This window comes from Alligator sinensis, unplaced genomic scaffold (genome assembly GCF_000455745.1).
Source record: "Alligator sinensis unplaced genomic scaffold, ASM45574v1 scaffold534_1, whole genome shotgun sequence".
NCBI lineage: Eukaryota > Metazoa > Chordata > Crocodylia > Alligatoridae > Alligator > Alligator sinensis.
Genome location: NW_005842050.1, coordinates 427829 through 450241, shown reverse-complemented (window position 1 = coordinate 450241; position 22413 = coordinate 427829). Strand labels below are relative to the sequence as shown.

The 22413-nt window shown below is 42.4% G+C and overlaps 1 protein-coding gene across 2 annotated transcripts; it reads left to right on the top strand.

Annotated features, from left to right (window-relative positions):
* Positions 1-8748: 8748 nt before the first annotated feature.
* Positions 8749-21932, top strand: DESI2 (desumoylating isopeptidase 2). Of its 2 annotated transcripts, none has more exons than XM_025203253.1 (5): positions 8749-10606; positions 12074-12146; positions 14414-14507; positions 15792-15933; positions 18166-18294. In XM_025203253.1, exons 1-5 carry the CDS (start codon positions 10598-10600, stop codon positions 18208-18210), a joined length of 363 nt encoding a protein of 120 aa, XP_025059038.1. In that variant the 5' UTR covers positions 8749-10597; the 3' UTR covers positions 18211-18294. The 2 variants fall into 2 exon arrangements, with proteins under 2 accessions (XP_025059038.1, XP_014375069.2); XM_014519583.2 differs by having other exon boundaries at positions 8781-10606; positions 18089-21932.
* Positions 21933-22413: the final 481 nt, after the last annotated feature.

Below are 22413 nucleotides of genomic sequence, written 5' to 3'. Positions count from 1 at the left end.
ATGGTGCGTGGGGCGGCGGCGGCACCGGCACCTGTTGCGGCGCGGGTTGCGGGGCTCGGGCCTGCGCTGGGAGCGGGGCCGGGAGGGCGCCTGGCCCGGGCCGAGCCGGGGAAGCTGCGGGGATGGAGAGCGCAGCCCCGGGGGTTGGGGGGGGGGGGGGGGGGGGGGTGCTTGGGCTTCCTGCCTCCTCCTAGTGAGAAAGTTTCTCCTCAGGTCTGACCTCAACTTCCCTCCTGCGGCCACTGAGAGCCACCCCGCTTCCAGGCTGCTGTTAAATGTCCCCCTCTGCCCTCCTCTCCAGACTAAATAAGCCCTGTGCCCTCAGCCTCTCCTCAGCAGTCATGTCCCCCAGCCCCCTCATCATTTTCATTGCCCTCCTGACTTGTCCGCGTCCTTTCTGTAGCGGGGCCCAAATCTGGACACCGGACTCCAGGTGTGGCCTCAGCAGTGCCGAATAGAGGAGGAGAGTCGCTTCCCTCTAGAGGGAATGAGGGGAGAGCCGTGTGCGCACACCACCACATTTCCTTCCCCTCTGGTGACTGGAGGGCAGCGGTGCCTTGCTGGTCCTCTGCCAGCCAAGATGGGCACCTTTCCTCCTTCCCAGTGCTTGGCTGCTTCTAACATGCCTTTGGGCTCCCAGTGTAGCTCCTGCCTGCTCCTGGGAGAGCACCCCCGCTGGGCTGAGGTGCCCCAGGGGTGGGTCTGCTCTGCATGGGTCCCTGGGTTCAGCCTGGAGCCTGACTTGTGACTCCGAGCAGGGTAGAGAGCAAGGCTGATGACCAGTGAGGCTGTTCTAGTCACAACTCAGAAACTTTATTAGGACAGGCAACAGCACAGCTGTATTTGCATTAATAAAGACCGTACGGATGTAGCCTTGGATTTGAGGGAAGAACAGGTCCACTGGCCAGGCTTCTCTGTTCCCTCAGGGACTTTTGTTGAGTTGGATCCTCCTTTTCACTGAGTTTCGGGGAAGTCTGAACAGGCATGGTTTAACCACAATTATATCCGTGACACTGTGTTTTCCATATTTGCTTATGCTTTGGTACTATGCCAAGCCATTTCCATTTGCCTGTGTTATATTAGTACATTTTATCCCCACAGTCTACAGCACGTGCTTAGCTCATGTCATTGCTACATAGGTTCAGCTTGGGCCATGTCATGATACAGCCCATGTTACATACTGCCCATGCTGCATACAGCCTACCATGCACATATGGCCCACAGACTGGAGGTCATGACAGAGTGGGCTGGGCAGTGGTATAGCACCATTACCTGGTTGAGTTGCCTGGCCCCACACTCAGCCTTTAGGATAAGGGGGTGGAGGTGTTGGCAGCAGAAGTGCCATGAATGGGTTCCAGGTATTTTGAAAGTTTGAAAGTTCAGACTAGGCTGTAAACCATCCTGGCATGGGCACAGTGTAATAAAAGAGCGTTTTAGGGGCCATTCCCACGCACCCTTTTGGTGCCTCTCCCTTCCTTTTCCTTTGGGAGTGCGTAACTTCCGTGTACACGTACAAAAACAATTGTCTTGCATGGCTGTAATGCTTATCATTCATGTGGCCTTGGAGTATTTCAAGGGTGGTTCTTCTGTTTGTGCATTTTGATGCTGGAAAATGAGAGTAGACTCCACCAGCTTTTTCCCAGGCTGCAGGTTAAAAATCCCTGCTATATCCTCTTTGACAGGGGTTCTCAACCTTTTTTTGTTTGTTTTGGGTTTTTTTAAGACTCAAGTCATCGCTTGTTAGACTTGAGGGTACCCCTTGGAAAATGCCAGCTCTTAGCTTTTACTCGTTTTTTTGATGACAGAAAAATAACAGGGTGATTTCTATTTTTTTTACAAAACTCATCCCACAGCAGGTCAGAACATTTTTGACACTGCTGATTCCTGTTTGAATGTCTGGGTTTATCTCCCAAATCACATGCAGGTGTTTGTACACCTAACAGTGCGAATATTGAATGGTATTTCATGGCACCCCAGGACACCATGGCATACTGATTGAGACTCATTGTTGTATGATCTTTTCTATTGATAACAGCTGAAAGTAGGCAGTCACAGTTCTTTGGGTAGATGTGGTATCTTTTATTAGACCAATTAAACAGTTAGAAAAATTGTTCTTTGCAAGCTTTCAGGTACAAATATGAAGCTTCTTCAGGCAGTGACATTTTTATCACCAATTTCTTTAGTGCCACCACTTGTCACAGGAGCTGTTTTCCTGGGTAACTGCAGCATTTTTTTGTTATGTCCAGTGAGTGTAGAAGTCTTGCTTGTCTCTTGCTTTACTTCCCTGTCACTTCCTTTCTGTGAGGAGCCCTCTAGAGACACCTTCACTGGGCATCCTTCCCGGTCTCCTGTGTACAGACTGGCTTGGCTCTAGTGCATTCAGGTTCTCTTTCTGGGAACTTTTTAAAACACAGTTGTATGTGCTTCAGTTCCTTCCATGAAACATTGCTCCACCAGAGGTGAGAGTTGATTGGATGCGAGTGGGCATTTTACAAAACATTCACTTGTTAATGAAGAGACAGGTTTGTAATGTTTTTATGAGGCCATTCTACGCTATACAACACTTCATAGCTGTAAATCTGCACTGGAGGAAAAGCAGAGGCTGAGTTTAGCACATGTTGAAGGCAGCGTGCTTTGTATCATCTAGACTTCAAAATGTGATGGCTAGCATCTGCTAATGTTGCGCTAATAAATCCTAGCCCTAACTCAGTCAAAGAGTGGAACTCCCAGTGATGTGAAAGAGCTTGAGAGAAGACTTTAGAGAAGTTTGATATGATCATAACTTTCACATTTGTAATAGACCCAAGTTTTGCTGGGCACAGCTGTCTCAAATGTTCAGAGTAGTCCTTGTAGCCTTTCATAAAGGCAAAGCAGACAGTCTCTCAATATAAGGGTCTGTCATGTCCCATGTGCAGAAGTAAATAGTATAGTGCAGGGGTAGGCAACTCCCGGCACGGGTGTCAGAGTGTAGCACTTGAAGGCATTTTGCTTGGCATGCATGCCTCTGGATGGGTGGTGGGGAAAGGGACAGGGCTATGTGGCCACAACAAGGATCGGGTCCCTCATGGCTCCCCTGCCATCTGCCCCATCATGCCAACATCTTACAAGTTGAAGTTGCAGGTGTTTTTGGCACTCTGCCCAAAAACGTTGCTGACCCCTTCTGTAGAGCAATGGTTCTCAGCCTTGAGACAACTTCCCAGAACTTTTGTGAATTGAGCAGCACCCCCTATCAAAAACTTATTTATGACAGTATTTTCTTCCTCACACAGCAGGTGGGTTGGGGGTGAGGGGCAGGGGAGGAGTGGTGGGGCAGGGACAGACTTACCCTCTTGTACAGGGACCTGAGCTTACCTCCTTGCTTAGGGGCTGGGCAGTAATAAGTGTGAGCTTACATCCTGCAGACACTCCTGAAAGGATCTCACAGCACCCTAGGTGAGACTCACTGCTGTAGGGCAGGGGCAGCAACCTATGGCACATGGACCTTTGGCAGTGGTGGCTATTCTTCCTATGCCATGCCACAGTCAGTCACTTGGGGCTCTGGCGGAGGGGAGAGCTCTGCCTGTGCTGCAGTTATTTTAGTTAATTTGACAGACTCCAAGAAAGCATAGAGTTCTTGCCAAGTCTCTTCTTTCCCTGTCCACCCCATTGGCTTTGTATTTTGTTGGACAATCAACACCTATTGAAACAAAGTTTTGGAGTGGGGGTTTTTATGGTAAGATTTTTAAGAGATCTGACTACTATCTAGTCAATATTTGCCTTCCTAGCTTCTATTGCAGATTCTACACTGAGGAGGAAAGTTGACATTCCCCTACACACCCGTCAGCTGTTACAAGTTAACTTCCCTCACAACTAGTTCACAATTTACAAGCAAGAGCTTAAACTAAAATCTCTTTAATAGATGTTGCACACAGGTTTTGTCACTATATCGAGAAAATCTGGCAAGTTTGAGAGTCAGTAGATAGAGAAAGAAGTTTTCCATTGAGCTATGCAGTATAAAACTGTTCTTTTGTGGTTTCTCCACTAATTTCTTCAATGCTGCTAAGTGAAAATTGTGGCAGTAGCAAATATTCAATTGACTGCTATAATTCATAGAAGCTTTATGTTCTCATTTGGGAAAATAGCTTAGAACTGCCTTTTAAGAAGTAGTGGATGTGTGACTGACTTGGAGGAATCAACCTCATACTTAGACCTGTGTTGATTTACTGCTGCGTTTTATGGTTTAAATCTGGCCACGGTTGTGTGCAAAGAAATGGAAGCCTCTGTTTATCTCTTAAGTGTGCTTTCGTGGCATGTTACATGACATTTTGTAGTTATGGATTCTTCCCGCTTACATAAAGCACAGTTAAATGTATCCATTGTCTTCAAGATGAACTTGCCAATAGCAAAAGGAAATAGTTTTTATTTAGAATATTACTGAGATCATTTAAGAGAACATACCAAAATGCAAATTTGTAGTTTTCTATCTGGTCCTCACGTTGCATCCCTAGAACTGAGCCCTATCCCAGATGCACATTACCGTTGCCTGCTTTGTTGGCATTACCGTATTTTAGGGTCGCTTGGGCATACAGCCTAGAAAGGTTGCCAGTAGGGGTGCACTGAGATTTTGGGGGCCAATACCGATAGCCGATTTTTAAGGAGGCATATTGGCCGATACCAGTCGGATTTCCAGTACAGCTGCGTGCAGCTGGTAAGTCTTGTGGTGGATGGGGAGGGGGGAGGGAAGGGCATGGTTGGGGGCAGATCAAGGTCCCTGCGGTAAGGGAGGGAGTGGGGCAGGGGCTGGGACTGGGGCAGGCACTGCCTGGATGGGGTGGGGCACGGGAGGAGCCACAACTCGTTCAGGGTGGTGTCCCCCGCCGCTGCATGCACCCTGGGAGGGCATGGGGGGCAGGGGGAGGGCGTGTGCCCACGATGGGGGCTACAGCTGCGGGCCAGGGCCAGGCTGGGCTCTTCCCAGCATGCGTGTGGTGGGGGGAGGGTCAGGCCAGGGCTCTGCTTGGAGCAGGCGACAGCGGCGCTAGGAAAGGGGCTATGGGGAGGGCTGCAGCCACCACAAATTTCGCCATAGCACCCCCCCCCGGCGTCCTCCCAGCGCTGCCACCACCTGCCCCAAGCGCAGCCCCCATGTGCCGGGGACGCGGCCCTGGAGCCCCAAATGCAGCCCCCACACGCCGGAAAGAGTCCAGTGCAGCCCACCCCCATGCAGATATGGGTGTACACCCCCATGTCCTCCTGGGGTGCACACAGCGGTGGGAGCTGCCCCTGCCCCACGCTTCCCAGACGAGCCACGGCTCTTTCCTGCACCCCTCCCCACCCCGACTGGGCAGCCCCTGCCCCCTCCCTACCTCACTGCAGGGGGCATTGATCTGCCCCCCTCACACATCCCTTCCCTCCCCACTCACCTTCCACCACAACAGACTTACCAGCTGCATGCAGCTATCCACACTGCTGGGCGGGCTGTGCTCCTCGCTGCCTACGTGCTGTGCTGTGGCTGCGCACATGCATGGGCATTTATCAGCGAAATTATCAGCCGCATCAGGCTGATTTCTGATGCAATCAATTTTCTTTATATTGGTGCTGATCCGATATTGGACCAATGTATCTGTGCACCTCTAGTTGCCAGTCTCTGTTTTATCTGAAGTTTCCTCTGCTCTTCGATTTCTCTTCATTCATGAGGTAAATTTTTCAGACTGGAGTTGTTTCATGTGTAGCACACTTCTGGAGATGGCAAGTTATTTGCCAGAGTGTTTGCTTTCTCTTTCACAGCTCTTGGCTTGTAGTACCATACCACACAGTCTTTCCTTTTACCACAACCTCTAATGGGAAGGGGAAAGAGAACAGGTCTGCATTCTCTTCCCTCATTCTCCCCTCAAGGCACAGGATGAGGCACACTCATGGCACTTACTCTGTTTGATTATACTTAGCATGCTTAATGTGCTCCCAGTTGCCACCAAACCCTTTGGCCCTATATTCCTTTTCTAGGCATTTTCTTTATAGCATAAAAAAATGTGTACGTGTCCCCCATTTGTTTGTTTATCTATTTATTAACACAGCCACGTAGCTATATCCAAACCATGCATATGGAGCCATGTCAGTGCTTCTCAACTAGGTGTTACTACCTCCAGGTAAAAATTGTGCATGACTGCTACACAGGCAGCTATGATAGGTACGTGCACACACTGTCCTCCTTTAGGGCTAATTTGATGATAGCTGTTGGTGTCGCACCCACTCTCACCCCTTGCTTTAGTAGGTTGCAAGATACTGAACAGCAGCACTACACATCGTTTCAATTATCATACTTTTTTCTTTGCCTCCTTTTAATATGATTTTTACTAGTTATATCATTAGAGCTAGAACTCTAGATTTACTATTTTGTCTAAAGGATTGGAATTTCAGATTTTAGGAGGTGTCAGACATGAATTTCTTATTCGAGTGCCACTAAATTCCACATTAGTAAAGGAAAAATGGTAATTTGTTTTACAATGATGAGTAACTTTTAGGCCTGACTGTCAAAATTACAAGGTCTAGGAACCCTTCATAGGACCAGTACTAGTATGTTTAGGTATAGTAAACTTTGCAAGGAATTGGCCGTGACTAGCAAAGGAGATTTTTTATCTGTCCCTAAATGATAAAACTAAAGAGAATGTGCATTTTTGTGCGAGTAGTAGCAGATTTTTAAATACTAGTGCTATGGAGGAATTTTTCTAAGGCATGAATAGGAAGTATATACTCAATTCCTATCTGTGCTCCATTTTTTTTAAATAAAAAGGCAGGTATTTTTTTCTGGAATTAAATATCTTCATTTTTTCTGTTAAATGAACCTTAAGCTGTTGGTTTTCATAAGGAGGTATAATCTATCTATTTTCTGACTTAAATGATCAAATCTAAAATTTTAACAATTTAGATTTTAAATTTTAAAACTTTTAAATTTTTTAATGGACACTATGAAGAAGGCAGCTACAGAAACAGCTATAGCATTGAATTCGTGATATTCTAGTTATATGTTTTTTTCTCTTAACCTAGTAGCAGCACAACTCTAATATATACATAATAAAAGAGTAGCTTTTTTTCTTTAATATGGCTTATGTATAGGAAATGTGATAAACGGGTAGAAAACTTGTTAGGAATGCTTCCTTGCCAAGCCAGTGTTTTTTTGCGGGCTACAATACAGATACTGGGAGCTGACATTTAGTTTTAGGGAAGTACCTGCCCACTTCTGTCAATTCTCCCTTCAAGAAAACAACTGGAAAAAAATAATTATTTTTATGAAATGTTTTTGTTCCAGTTCCATAAGGTCATTGCAGCTTTCATTGTTATAAGGAAAAGTTGATGAAAGTATCAACTTTTCCTGAACTGTGTGTCAGTTCCCTGGAATGTGTAGCTCAGCACCTGGCTCTACAAGCAAAAGTCTGCATCTGAAGGACAGACATTAAGTTAGAAAAGACTGTCCTTATCCCACTGAGATTTTTGTCAGCCCTTTTTATTGAAAAAAAAAATCCTAAATTAAGCATCCTGTTTTTCTTCATAACTAAGTTTTTAATCACTCTGGATTGATTTGTTTTTATAGGAGTATTAAATGCAAGCAAAAAAGTTGGTAAAAAAATATGGCAGTGGGATCTGACTTTTTTGGCAGGTGCCAAAAAGCTCTACATTCTCTCCAGGTGCTACTCTGAAGCCCCTTCCTCTGCTTTCTACAGCTGTGCTTCCTAACCCATCTACAGCTGTGCCACACACACAAGCTTTCCAGGGGGACTACAGTACTCTTCCTCTGAATCCCAATCCTGTTTTCTGTCTCAAGTCTTGATTTAGGGGTGAATTTAAATTGTATTTTTCTGAATTGGAATTTATCTTCCTGATTTTTCTGGCAGGAGTAGGGCAAGCTTTGATGCTTCCTGATATAAATGAAAGCCTTTAAAATGTATTAAAGTAGTGGTGTTTATAGGTATCTAAATACTAGGGGAGCACCGATAAAGATTTTTTTGGCCGATACCAATGGCCAATTATTAACCAGCCATATCAGCTGATACCAATCCAATAGCCGATATGCAGCCTGGCAGCTTGGAGAGTAGCATCTGGCCAGTAAGTCTGTGGGAAGGAAAGGACATGGGGTGTCAGGTTGAGGCCCCCTATGGTGAGGGAGGGAGTGGGACAGGCAGACGCTGCCCAGCCAGAGTGGGGCAGGGCATGGGATGGAGTCATGGGCAACTCATCTGGGGGGGGGCAGGGAAGAGGGGCAGCTTCTTACTGCTGCGCACACCTCTGGGGGAGGTATGGGGGCATGTACCCCCCAGATTTGTGCATGGGGTGAGGGCATGCTGCAGGCTTGGGGTCAGGGTCTGGGCCAGGGCTGCACTTGGGGTGGGTGGGGGTGGTGCAAGTAGCAGCAGCACTGGGAGAGAGGGTGACGGCAAATTTTGGCCTGGCTGTCGCCCACCCGTAGCTCCCCCATTCAGCACTGTCCCCACCTGCCTTGAGCACAGCCCCACCCCCTCCAGGAACAGGCCAGCACAGCCTCTGGCCCCAAGCCCACACCAGGCAGCCTGCCCTCACCCTGCCCACCAATGCCTCCCCCAGAGGTGCATGCAGCGGTGGGAGGGAGCCCCACCCCACACTCCCTGGACAAGTCTTCCATGGCTCCATCCTGCACCCTGCCCAGCCCTGGCTGGACAGCACCTGCCTCACTCCCTCCCTCCACATGGGGGCCTTGATCTGCCCCCTATGCCCCTTCCCCCACAGACTTACTGGTGGACACTGCTCTCCATGTTACCCAGCTGCATTCCTGGCCACGTGCATGCTGCAGCTGCGCACATGCACACGGCATTTATCAGTGATGTTATTGGCTACACCGGCCAAAAAGATCCAATTACCAATAATGTTAATTTTCCTTTTATTGGTGCCAATCCAATATGGACCAATATCTCTGCTAAATGCTGCTGGTGCACAGCTGTTCTTTCCATTTGATGCTAAGGTTCTAATTTAAAACTAAATTTTGGTGTTTTATATATTTGAAATCTCACTGACTTTTGGGGTGACGTAGATTTCAACAGATAAGTAGAGGACAGAATTTCACATTGACAAATATTGTAAACTGATGTGTTAATATGAGAGGTTATTTAAATTCCTTTGGTTTGATGAAGATTGTCATGTGTGTCAAAGCATCTACTCACTGCTGCAGAGTTTGTTCTGAAATGTAGTGTGGAAATATTGTTAAACCTTAAAAGATTAAAAAGTTTTGAGGTCCTTGTTTTAAGACGCCTATGCTCTGTCCTGTGTTTGAAAAAACTGATATTTTCCATGTTTCAGGGGTTTTGGCTATAGCCGTGTTGGTCTAAGGGCATAGGCAGACAAGGCTCTTTGGGTAAATGTGATATCTTTTATTAGACCAGATAGTTGGTCTAATAAAAGATACCACATTTACCCAAAGAGCCTTGTCTGAAAAAAAAATCCCACATTTACTCAGGGGAACCTTTTATTTTTGGCCAATAGTGATGGCTTACTCGTTTTCTTTTTGCATCCTCTAAAACTGCAATGATCAACTTTGCATATGTTTAAATTTTTTATCAGTAAAGATGAGTTAATAAACATTCATTTTGGACTGACGATGATGTAATGCTAGCTACTTTGTGAACAAAATGCATTATGTTTTGTAGCTGGCAGGGAAATACAATATGCAAATTCTTTATAGCATGATTTGTTTAGGGCTCCAGGCAAAAACAGTGGATCTCTTCAGGTATTGAAGAACTAACTATTCATTTTCCTGGTTCTGTTTCTTTTGCTTTCTTCTTGATCAAAAGGTTTAGCAACCTTTTTAATTTTGGGAAAATAATGCTTTTCAAGAAGAATGTCTTCAACAGATTGGAATACATTATAATGTCATTTATTATGGCGATAGTAAAACAGCATAAAATTCTATGTGGCACAGAGTAGCAAAAAGCATGACACTTGTAACGCTTTACATTGTTATCAGTATCTGTTCTGTTTTAATAGCAATTTCACATCAGAGAACATTTGCTGTGTCAACATCTTGTTTAAATACAGTAGGGTTTGTTCAGTTTGTTAAACATTAGTTTACCTGGGGACGCTGCTTAAATCAAGATTCTGATAGGCCTGCTGACCCTGATGTCAGTCTTGGCTCAGCTCCCAAAGGTGCACAAATGGGATCTGTTTTGTTACCAGGTAAATGAAAACTCCTGAGAGATTGTGATGGGTTTTGTTGTGGACGAGAGAGTTTTTGAGGACAACAAAATATTTCCTCATCTTAATTTTAAAGACTTTCCATTACCAACCAAACTGTATAACCCCTTTCAAGATGTTTTATCTAGTAGCTGGGGATTTTTTGAGTGGTTAATCTTATTTCAAGGAGAATCTTAAATCAGCTTTTTAGAGGCTGCTTCAAGAATTAGGAGCTGATAAGAGAAAGTAGGAATTTTGATCTGTCCTTTTAGCTTTAAAAATAATGAGGCCCTTAAGCAGCAGGAGGGAAAAGGACTCATTTAATCCAAGGAAACATTGTTTTTCTTTGTAATGATTTTCTATACTTAAATTTTTCTTTTTGTTTTATAGGGAAACCTACTGAAGGGATTTATAAAGCCCCCTAATGTGTAACGTAAGAAAATACATTCTGACATGTGAAGTGGTAACAGCGGTATATGTTATGCACACCAAGTGGCCTACAGCTTAGCATCCTTAGCTCATACTTTGACTGATGCTGGGAGCTCAAAGGCAAAGTATACTTTGTCTGCCCTAGACTCAAGACCTCTCTTGAGCCATGAGTGTCTCTTGTTTAACTGTTTCCAGCATTAAACAAAAATGTGCAGCTGTTGCAGCTGATGAGGTGACTGTATACATAGTACAACTATATTCTTTCTAATGCTCTTTATTTGGCACATTAGAAACATGAAATATGAAAACATGATAGACACTAGCTTGGGCAAAACAGCTGCAGTAGATTCCAGTGTGTATTCCAGTTGATGAAAAGTTTAGTCAACCTGCAGTGTAGCCACCAACAAAAAGGTATATACATTGACAAAATGTGATTGCTTCCAAACATGAGAGAGAAATATAGGCTTCACTGCATATGCATATCTTCATCACCAGTGTAAATTTAAATAGGTATGCTCTATAGCAGGCTTGTCCAACATGCGGCCCACCAAGGCATTTTCTGTGGCCTGCAGTGCTGTGATGGGAAACGAAAGTAAACACCGTTTACTTTTGTTCCCACCCCTTGTCCCTCCCCCTGCCCCTCAGCAGCTTCCTAATGGCTGCTGAAGGGCTGGGGAAGGGACAAGGTTCCCACACACACCGCGTCAGCTTGACATTGCCGACACAGTGTGTGTGGGAAGAGGAATAGCCATGTGCCTCTTGGGACAGGATGAGCCCAGCCGGAGCAGCAGGGGCTCAGCTACACTTTCCCCTACCTGCGCCGGTCAGTCACGAACAGCACACGGCTCCACTGCCGCCTCTGCTGGCTGGTGCCAACCCGGGCGGGTCGGTCCCATCCTGAGCAGCATGCAGCCGAAGCCAGATTCCCACGTGCTGCTGGGGACGGGAGGAGGTGGCCAGGCACCACAGTGAGCGGGGCCATGCGGGCAGGCGGGTGAGGGGCTGCAGTGCAGCAACCGCCTTGCTCCAGCCCCCCTCAGGCAGTGCCAGCTTGTGGGGCTGCACTGCTCAGGGGATGGAGATGTGGAGCTATTTATTTCTCCCCTTCAGTCTCTGGGGCAGTAGCTGGCTGGATGCAGAATGGGTCCCTCCTGCCCCTGCTCACCAGCAGCTACCATGAACCTTGCAGTAAAAGGCAGGTGCAGTAGGGCTACACAGGCAGGGTTTCTCTGGCCCAGGACAGAGGGTGTTTGAATATGGCTTACCAGCCCACTGGGTGATAAAAAGTTCATGATCCGGCCCCACATTCAAAAAGGTTGGACACCCCTGCTCTATAGTTTCCTTTCAAGAGACTATGATGATGGAGTGTTACTAAATTATTAACTGTTACACTTCAGTATTTTGGACATAATTCATTTTGTTACCAAAGCTTTTTCTGGAAACTCATTGTAGTTGTCTTTCTTTTTTTCAGTATTGGATGAATGAATATACCTCTTCCCTTGGCATTGGAGTCTTCCATTCAGGAATAGAGGTGTACGGTAGAGGTATGTATGTGTAGGAAACTTAGATATACTCTATCTTAATTATTCTTTATCTCTACTGAAAAGCATTCTTCATGTGTGTCATCAATGGGAGGGGAAATTCTCTCTGCCTCTTGTTTACCATTTTTATGTTCTTACCCTGAATCAGACTTAAATGTCAGTCATATCAGTATAATCACCTCAATCAGCTTTGGTAGTTCCTATTTGGGTTTCTATATATTGCTTCTTGTTGAGGCTAGTACAGTCATACATTTCCTTCAGTCTCCCACCAGCATTAGACATTTTTCACATTTAGTGTGAATGGTAGAATTGCACTTCTGTTCAAGATCACCTAAGATTACAGGCAAGAATATGTTAGGAATTGAAATGTGTGTGTCAGTTTCTAATGGTGCTCTCTTTTTTGGATCCCAGTTAATAAGTTTGTATTTGATGGTATAACCTTTAAAAAGATGCTTTGCTTTCTGCATAAGTACATTTACAAAAATGTCCAAATTCCCCCTCTTTTGAAGATGGCACCTAAAGATTTTTGCTAAACAGGGAATAGTCCAATGTGATGCATGTCCTTAAAAGAACCAAACTGGTGTGCTTTTAAAAGTAACCCCTAAAACATTTTTACTTTAATCTTCTCCTACTACATTAAAACAGCTTTAGAATAGATGTATAATTTCCAGTGCATATTGTCCAAAGTAAAATGATAGATGTTACTAGGGTGTGGACATATGACCACCTCAGGAGTGTTAAAATTGGAGCAGTGCATTTGAATAATTCTCAGCTTGTTCACATACAACAATTAGAACTTGCCAGCTGCTGCCCTATTGAAAGGTTCTCCTGAAAGGGCTCCAGGAGTTTGTGTCCATGCCCTTAGTGAAACTGTTTCATTTTTGATAGTTTCGGGTAATCCAATTAAAATTTTGAATAACACATGAAAAATTAATTACCATACAAGTTTGAAGAGTTGATGGAAGATACAATACTGTATCTACTCATATCTAAGAAAAGGATTGTACTGTCAGGTACAGTAGGGCAGGCAGCAGGGGAGAGGCACAGAGGAGCAGGTGGCAGGTGCCTGGGGGGGGAGGTACAGACACAGAAGAACAAGGGGCGTAGGGGCTCTGGCCCCTCAACCCCACCCTCCCACTCCTGGGGGTGGGGGACGAATTTAAGACTACCTTCCACTAATTAGATTCTGTATATTGAAAGTTGTAACACATTTATAATTTTCCATGTATACAATCTCTAATTATTTGGGGTTATCTTAAATTTGAAGTTATCTTGGATTCGGGTAAATATGGTACTTCTTACAACTTAATGCCCTAGTTCAGACACACCCCACGTTACTAAAAAATTATCCTGGTTAGATACTTGGCTACCCATAATCAACATACAGAGCAGCATCACAGGGTACGTTTTCAGGAGCAAGCCCAAAAATGAATTCAAAGAGTGCTGTTTGTAAGTTAGTTTTTTAAATTGTTCATCAAGATGTTATACCTGTCCTGGATAGACCAAGTCTTGTTTAACATGTTAGCTGGTTGTAGTCAGCCCTAGGCTAGGACGTAATACGAGTTTGAGTGGTTTTTATTTCCCCCACAGCATAATGCAAAGCTTTATGTAGTGGGTGTGGCATGCATACTCATCTCAAAGATACAAAAGGGAGTTTCATGTAAAGATGTGGAATCTTGAAGTGTGTGGTTGTTGTTTGCCTTAATTATCTATGTTCATGCCAGCAGATAATATGTTCAGCCTTTGGATTTGTTCGGGGGGGGTGGGGTTTAAGCATAGAAAAAGGAAATTAAATATTGCAGTAAGACAAAGAAACAAAGCCCACAAATGAAGAATTTCAAAAGCCTTGCCTGCTACAGTAATAGCAAATGCCACGTGACTTTTTTTTTGTATACATTGCATATTAAAGCATGGATCATTTGAGTCCTCAGTTCTGCACGTGTTTAAAATTGAAGCATTTGTACAAGCATTGATGAGGTTGGGAAATCATTTCTTTTGCATGTCATGTTTTGTATAGTGGTACAAGTTTAATATGAGCAAATTAATATTGATATAGAAAGCGTGTTTTGTGGAAGTTCTCATTTTCTTTCCTTAGTCAAAATTGTCTACTTAAGCATTCACTGATAGCACTTTGTTTTAGTTCTTACAAGTAGAATGTGTGGTTCCCCGCTTACGATCCTAATGGCAAGTGGAAATTGCCCATTCATTAGTTTAACGCTACACATCTGGACTTGTGCTGCTATTATTAAATCCTGTATTTTCTCTTTCAGAATTTGCTTATGGTGGTCATCCTTACCCTTTTTCTGGCATATTTGAAATTTCTCCAGGAAATGCTGCTGAACTAGGAGAAACATTTAAATTTAAGTAAGGAAGATATTGTCCTCATGATTTTGACTAATATACTTTGTCTTGTACTAACTCTTAAGGTTTAGACAGATATAATAAAACCCCTGGATTTCAGACCATCTGGGTTGTTCTCAGCTTCTATCAGGGTCATGGAAGACAAGTAGGGACGACAGTTGCAAGACTCTGGGGAAAAAATACAGTCCCCTTGTCATACACCCAAACTTTTTAAGGTTAACTATTCTGTTAGCCTCTTAAAACATACAATTAAATATACTTATTTTTGTTATCCATGAATAACTTTTCCCTTTCAGAGTAAATGTAAGGAAATTGTGGATAACTTTTACTTTGAATAAATGGTCACCAAGCTGAAAAGTTGAGAAATTCTACCCTTAGGGGCTTCTTGCATTTCTTCTTCATTGCTCTGTGTTCTTTCTCCAACACAAGGCCTTGTTACTATGTCTGAGCTGTCTCCTAGGAGACAAATTGGCGTCAAAAATTGCATCCACCCTAAAAAAAAGCTGAGTAGCAAAGACTGCTGTTCCATTTGATGAAGTAAGTTAGAGGATAATTGTGTGTGGAAGATGTAAGACTAGAACTTGCATGGGTGGATTAGAAAGAGAGAGAAGATAAAGAGAATAGAGTGGAAACCATACCAAACTGTTAATGATGTAGAGTGTCTTAGTGCACATAAGCAATAGAAGAGTAGCTTCTCTGTGTCATAGATCATTTGTGCCCAACCTTTTCGCCCTGCAAGCCAGATGGACAGTGCCAGGTCCATCCAGAGGCCGGATCCAGCCAGTAGGCTTGATCTGGTATGTGGGGTGGTGTGGCAGGGGCCCCATCTAGCCATAGAGGGGTGGGTGGAGGGTGTGCAGCCTGATCCTGATTTGCCTCCTGGTGAGGGGGAGCAGGGAGTGGCCTGACCCTGATCCAGATGGAGGAGAGGGTAGCCTGGCCCCAATCAGGATACACTGCAAGGGGCAGGGAGGGTGAGACGCAAATTATTCCAGCCCTAACCCCAATGCAGACTTGAAGGGCTAGGGGGACAGAGGGAGCAGCCTAGCCCTACTGGATGCATAGGGAGAAGGCATGGTGCTGATCCTGCTATGTGGTAGTGGGCCAAGCTTGGCTGGATCCAGCCACACATTGCTTTCGCTACTCTCCCAGTACCAAATTTTCCAACCCGTGGGTAACCCTGCAGGCCAGACGCCATGGATCTGTGGGCTGGATTTGGCCCATGGGCTGGAGGTTGAGCACCTGCCATAAGAATTGTCATCTTCTGATATCTTCGTTTGTTTTTAGAGAAGCAGTAGTTCTAGGCAGTACCGACTTCATGGAAGATGACATAGAAAAAATTGTGGATGAGCTTGGGAAAGAATTTAAAGGAAATGCCTACCATTTAATGCACAAAAACTGCAATCACTTTTCTTCAGCTTTATCTGAGGTAAACAAATGTGGACTTTAGCTTTTCTGTAAAACTGAATAGATGGACAGCATTTTCCTGTCCTGCCGATTGTGTATATTTTATTTTTTGCTTTATATTTTTCTGATACTTTAAGTAAGCGCGTTGATTCTTGCTTAGCAATTAGGGTTGTATCCAAAACTAGACTTTGGTGACCAACAGAACTCTATAAATTAATGTTGTTAACATACTCCCCACATGGCTCTTTTCTTCTTAAAAGTAAGACAAAGCTCCTGTGGTGGAGACTGCCTACCTGACTGTTATGCAACTTTACAACACATGTTGGGGTGCTGTGCTTTGTCTTGTGCGGAGCTCATTGATGAAAATAGAACAGACCTCTCTTTAAGTGAATTCTCAAACATGCAAAATCCAATTTAAATAGTTTCACAGTTTACTAGTAATCTCTGTTCCAGAATAACAAACCGTTTGGAATCTACTTGTACAAATGATCTTGAATCTAATTCTGTAATATCAGTTGGCCACTTGTAAGCAAGACCTAAGCCATTATCCTCTCTATGGCAGTCTTCTTGCTTTAAACAAGTTTTGTAAATCCACTTCAATAGAGTAGTTTCTTGTTTCTCTCCCCCCACACCGTACATATAAGCACAGTTGTTGCACAGAGACCAGAGCTGGGACGGTTTCTGGAATCTTACTCTAAAATAATTTGTTTCCGCTGTTTCATAATGCCTTTTAATGATATTTAAATTAACACTTAGCTTTTATTAGAAGTAAAATATTTATCTTCAAAAAAGAGTATTTATTCAATGTGAACCTTCATGGAACTTTTTATTACTGACTTTATTTATTAAAAAGTGGGGGAGGGAGTCAGGGGAAGAAACAGGAATTCTGCCATTTATTTCCAAAGGCCAAGAATACCATACAGTTCTCTTAAGTGATGATAATATTTCTTTTGCATTCTTGTCCCAGTCAGTGCTGTGAATAAGGCAGATACTTAATAGAAATCAGGATTTAATTGCTGAGAATATAATGCTAGTTAGTTAACAGTGTAAATGAAGACAAATCTCCTGATAGCAATTCACTTCCTTCTGATTTTACATTAAACTAAGCAAAACCAGAATTGGACAGTCAAGACAATGTGCAGTGAGTAAAACAGGAATCTGTCATTGAAAGCAAAAGTAAAAATTTATTAAATTTACAATAAAATGCATATTCAGTGTAACATAGTTGGCAGCAGCTATGTGCTTTCTTATGAAATGCTACCATTCACACTAAATATGGAAGATGTACAATTTTTTAATGTATTAGAACATTTAGGCATCTGCCTCTTGTACTGTGAAATATTTAGTCTGCAGTGAATGAGGCAATGCATGATCATGGCTTTAAATGATAGGATGATCACTCTGCCCAGCTGCATTTGTTCTCGAGTATTTTGTTTGGTGAACTCAGCATGGTTTTATGTATTGTCTACTTGAAGCAAGCTTTTTCTCCTTCAGTTTCTGCTTTAAAGAGATAACAGCTCATGAGGAATTGTGTATACCATCTTGTCATTTTAGTGCTTTTTTATTTGGATCCCCTCCCTCTTTTTGTCTTTGGGTAGATTGGGTGATGGTTGGGTCGATTGGATTTGCTTGAATGCTTGTCCAACCTTGCAGACTCGTAACTGCTTTCTTTCTAAGCAATATGCAAGTCTCAGGAACATTAAGTAAATGCGTTGGTTCTTGCTCAGGAACATTATTGTCAATAATAGTTGTCTTAAAACACACTTATTTTCTTTAACATGTGTAGTTTTGTTGACCATGGCATAAACCAGGGGTCAGCAGTTCATGGTCTGGGAAGCTGAGGTGTTGGCAGTGGAGGACTTTGCCTGTGCCACACCTCAGTAAGGTGGGAAGGATTTGGCAGCAGGGGGGTTTTGCCCATGCCATGCTGCAGCTGGGTGGTAGTGGCAGATATGCCAGAGAAATGGCAGATGTGGCCAGGTCCTAGTGTCAGCCTACTTTGCACCTGAGCAGAGTCATTCTAGCCCACCACCAGAAAGCGCTGCCGACTGCTGGCTAAGCCATTAGCATACTGTAATTAGGATATTCCAGATTTCGGTTTTCTGTACAGCAGTCTGTCTACTTCAGTCTGTTAGTAATTAATTTATAATGTGAATACCAATATTATTTCTTCCCAGATTTTATGTGGGAAAGAGATTCCACGGTGGGTGAATCGCCTTGCCTACTTCAGCTCTTGTATACCATTTCTCCAAAGCTGCCTGCCGAAGGAATGGCTGACTCCTGCAGCACTGCAATCTAGTGTAAGCCAGGAGCTGGAGGATGATCTGGAGGAAGCAGAGGATGCAGCAGCATCAGCTGTCCTGTCGAGCTCAGCATCTGGGTCTAGAACTGGACGTCATGCCAGACCATAAATCTTTCCTCAAAGTAACAGATGGGTCAAAACATTTCTGTTTTAATATCTCCAGCACCTGACGTCGTTACAGAACATCAGAGAGCTGATTCTAAACATTCCTTTTGTATGCAAAAATGGCTCTCTCCAATTCTTGTTATTTCAGCTCAGGATTATATAATGCAGTGAAAAGAATCGCTGGGAGAAAGGGGAAGGATCTTGTGTGAAGCCACCCTTTTCATTTTCACCTAGTTGTCAAAAATTGGATTTACATAGCAGATCTTATATAAAGCAAAACTTAAGTTATTTGTTTACAGTATTGTGTACTGCTGTTTACAAGTCCAGTATGGACTCCTGCCACCATGAAAGAAGAGAAATTCAGAGCTCAGTTCATCCCTGGTGTAACCCAAATCCAAAGCAGTGGAGTCATGCTGGGGATAAATTTTGCCTGAAGTCTTCATGATTTAGGCAGGCAAACTTTCAACTTCTGATGGTTGCCAGAAATTGCTGAACACTATGTCTGTGAACAGGGTACTATATACTTAAAGGGGCTACAATAAAGAAGTAGAATGTAGGCTATAGGGAGTAACTGAGATGTTACTGAAAGTATGACCTCTATGTTAACTAAGTTGTAGATTTTTGCACATATGGAAGGAAGTTTATATTTCATTACGTGATGCATTTACCCCTGCACACTCATTTCTTAGTTTTAATAGATGCTACACCTTCTTCCTCCATTAAATCTTGTTTGAAGCAGGCATATAGAAAGTCATTTTGGTTTGAACAAACTCATTAAATTGCACTGCTTAGTTTATTTAACTTTATCTCAATTAAGCAAGTTGATACTTTGAGTTGCTTTATAGATTCCCTTTCTTTCATTTATGTACCATTGAAACAATGTAATACAAGACTTGCTTAGGGGTTGGGAAAGGCAATACTCCTTGTATTCACAGTTCTGCTTGAGCTTTTTGTAATAATCCCTACCTCCTGAAAACAAAATGCGAATTCTTGTCCGCAAGATTCTTGTACAACTGCAAAAATATTATAGAGAATATTTGATTTTCTGTATCTCCATCTATGGCATTAACTTGTTTGTCAAATGCAGTGAAGGCAAGAAACATGAAGGTTACATATGCACGTGCATATTTACACAGCAGAACCCCATGAATCTACAAATTATCATTATGCTTCTCAGGCTAGCAGATCCAAGATTTCATTATTTTGGAAACTATGACAGTTTGTTGGTACATGATTGTAATTGGAGAATAATATGAAATGCCTTACTCTTGTACTGTTCACCTACATGTTTTTTAGAATTAAATAGTAACTTTACAACGGCTCTTCTAGCCATCTCCACAGATGTGGTAAGGTTCTGCTGTGCCTATAAAACCATAATAGCACAAACCTGGGCGTGAGCTTCTGATTTTTATAGGATTTGCTGCCTTAAGGATCTTTCAGAGAACTATTTAAAAAAAAAAAAAACCCCTAAAACAACCAGAACACCATTTTTAAAATGAGCAGCTCAGACAGAAATCTGTATTACAAAACTCAAACAATTCTTAAAAAGTTTTATTTGTCTGTTGCTATGTTCACTAAGTGAAATATTTGTGGTTTTAAAATAAGGGTGTTTTAATAACCTAAGAGAAAAATGCTGACTCAGTAGATTCTGCTATCAATCAAGCTCTCAGTTGGTGAGAGGAGATAATGCTGTAGGTTATGAATATCAACCTTAGGCAAGCAGTGCCACTTAAGCTCTCACAAGTGCAGATTAGGCTGTGTTCTCTACACAGCCTCCATGATGGTCCCACTGATTCCTGTCGAAGTTGGTGAAAATGTTGTTGCTGGCTTCCGTAGCAGGTCATTTGGGCCCACTAGTAAACAATTTGCAAACAAACTGTAATTGCTTAACAAAACATTGGGTTTTTCTTTTGAGGTAATGTAGTAAAGTGGAGAGGGGAAAAAGAAGCCAGGTAAAATAGCTTGTTAAATGTGTGTTCAGTTCTAAGAAATCAAACTAGATACCAAATGAGGCTGTTTCTAGGAATAACACAAGGTATTATGACGTCTTACTTAAATGAGTAGTTTCTTGTTACGTATTTACTAAATCTTTGGATAAATAACAAGTGGATATTCGAGATTGCTTATTAAATCTATGGTAATTCCAGTTTCCCTTGGTTGCTAGTTGAAGTGTGCTTAGTCATCAGAAGCAGATGTATTGACTTTCCACACAGATTTATTTTCATAGGAAATTCTGAGTAAAGTTCAGTCTAACTTTCCTCATTGAAAATGAATGTGGTGGTCAGTCATCCAGTCAGTTATCAAAGATAAATGGAAGTAAATTGAATGCTACATACACTTAAGACAATAGCATGTAGATGCTGTTTCTGCCTCAGCTGTAGAACGGAGGTGGTAAAATTACTTAAGCCCCTTGGCCAAGGCAGGTCCTTACTCTTCAGCTCAGGGTTGAGGCCACTGATGAATTTTAAATCTAGCAATGTACTGTAGCTTTTCTTAGGTTTTGGAGAGACACTAGTTTTCATTGCTACCTAACCTTTATGTACCAAAATCAGATTTTTAGGCTTCTGAGCTATCCAGAGTGCTATGTCACAAACCTCTACACTTTCCTAAACAGACGCAACTTACAGCATGTACAATGCAAGAAACAAAATGACAGATCACAGCACAGTTTTTATTTAGAAGTAGTAAAACAAAGAATATTTTTTATAAAGCAGACTGGAAAGTTTGTTACAAACAATGCTCGTTTTATCTGTAGCTGTATAAGTGAAGAAAATGTCTTTATGTTGTGATGTTTATTTCAAGCCATCCATTCATTTATAAAATGTATGAAGGAACTGACTTCTGAACCCTGAAGCCTATTCCCTATTGTATCATGAGGTGATGGTACCATAGCTTATGATGATCACGGGCTGTTAACTCAGTCTCCACTTGATGCCTAAAAGAAACCACCCTGCCAGCGGTTGCTCTCATTTGTTAGCAATAGTGCAAGTTACTTTTCACCAGCATTACTGTCAAGCAGGGGATGACACTTTTAGTCTACTAATGACCACACTGTGCTAGGACTAGACCACTCCAAAATGCTGCGAGAATGCTGGACACTTGAGGAGTTTTTCCATCACAAAACGGGTAGAAAAATAAGTCACTGCTTCAGGGTTCTACTCTGTTTACTTTCTCATCCTTTGATTTTCTGTAAGGTACTACTTTTGATACGTGCTGTATTTTCTTTAATTATGAAAATCTTTATTTATTTAAGATGCCATTTTATTTTGTTCAGCAAGCCAAAACAATCAATATGCTGTCAGTGTGCACCAAGAACTTCAGAATAGTTTGGTAAAAATGCAGTTGGATTAAATTTTAAAACTAGCAATGCAATTCTAATCACAGTTGATACATGGGAATTTTCACTGTTAAAAGTTGGTTACAAGGTGTTCAATCTTCAATGACACATATTTTTGTAAACTTGAATACAAGTTTACTGTAATTCATAGTATTTGTATAAAATTCAAAGAATTTTGACTTTTGTTACCTTGACATGACAACAAGCTATCATGTTCAACTTAAATCCATTGATTTATTAAAAATACTTTTATAAAAGCTGCTTGCTGTTGAAGTATTTTGACTGTATTCCAAATACTTAACTGAGTCACTTTTTTCCCTCTCAGTACTACAGTATTACCTTACTGCTTCTTTGATAGCTTAAAAGAGAAGCATGTTTTATGACTCGGAGAACGGGATAAACACAGGGATAATCTTCACTTTGGATGCAGTGGGCTTGATACTCTAATTTATTTGTAGTAGCTAGTTTAGTGGAAATTAATTTTCAGTTAGAGAAAGCTGTTACCAGTTGGGGCAATGTTAACTTCTTCCAAATAAGGTTTTTAAAACTTTCGGTTGTTTCAGTTTGAAATATGAAGTTTTCTCACTATAGATTAGTGTTGTTGCTATGCAATCAAAATGAGATATTTAAAAAAACCACAAAAACTGGTAACTGGATTTACTCTTTTGGGGACTTACCTATTGATAGAGCAAATTCTATAATAAAGATCAATGCAGTGATAGCAGTGATTCTCACTGTAAATATATTGCACTCGTTAT

Bases quoted from the DNA above. Each gene is read 5' to 3' on its own strand.
- DESI2 (XM_014519583.2), top strand. The intron at 12,147-14,413 runs GTATGTATGTGT...TTTCTCTTTCAG, and splicing joins AATAGAGGTGTACGGTAGAG to AATTTGCTTATGGTGGTCAT. The intron at 14,508-15,791 runs GTAAGGAAGATA...GTTTGTTTTTAG, and splicing joins GGAGAAACATTTAAATTTAA to AGAAGCAGTAGTTCTAGGCA.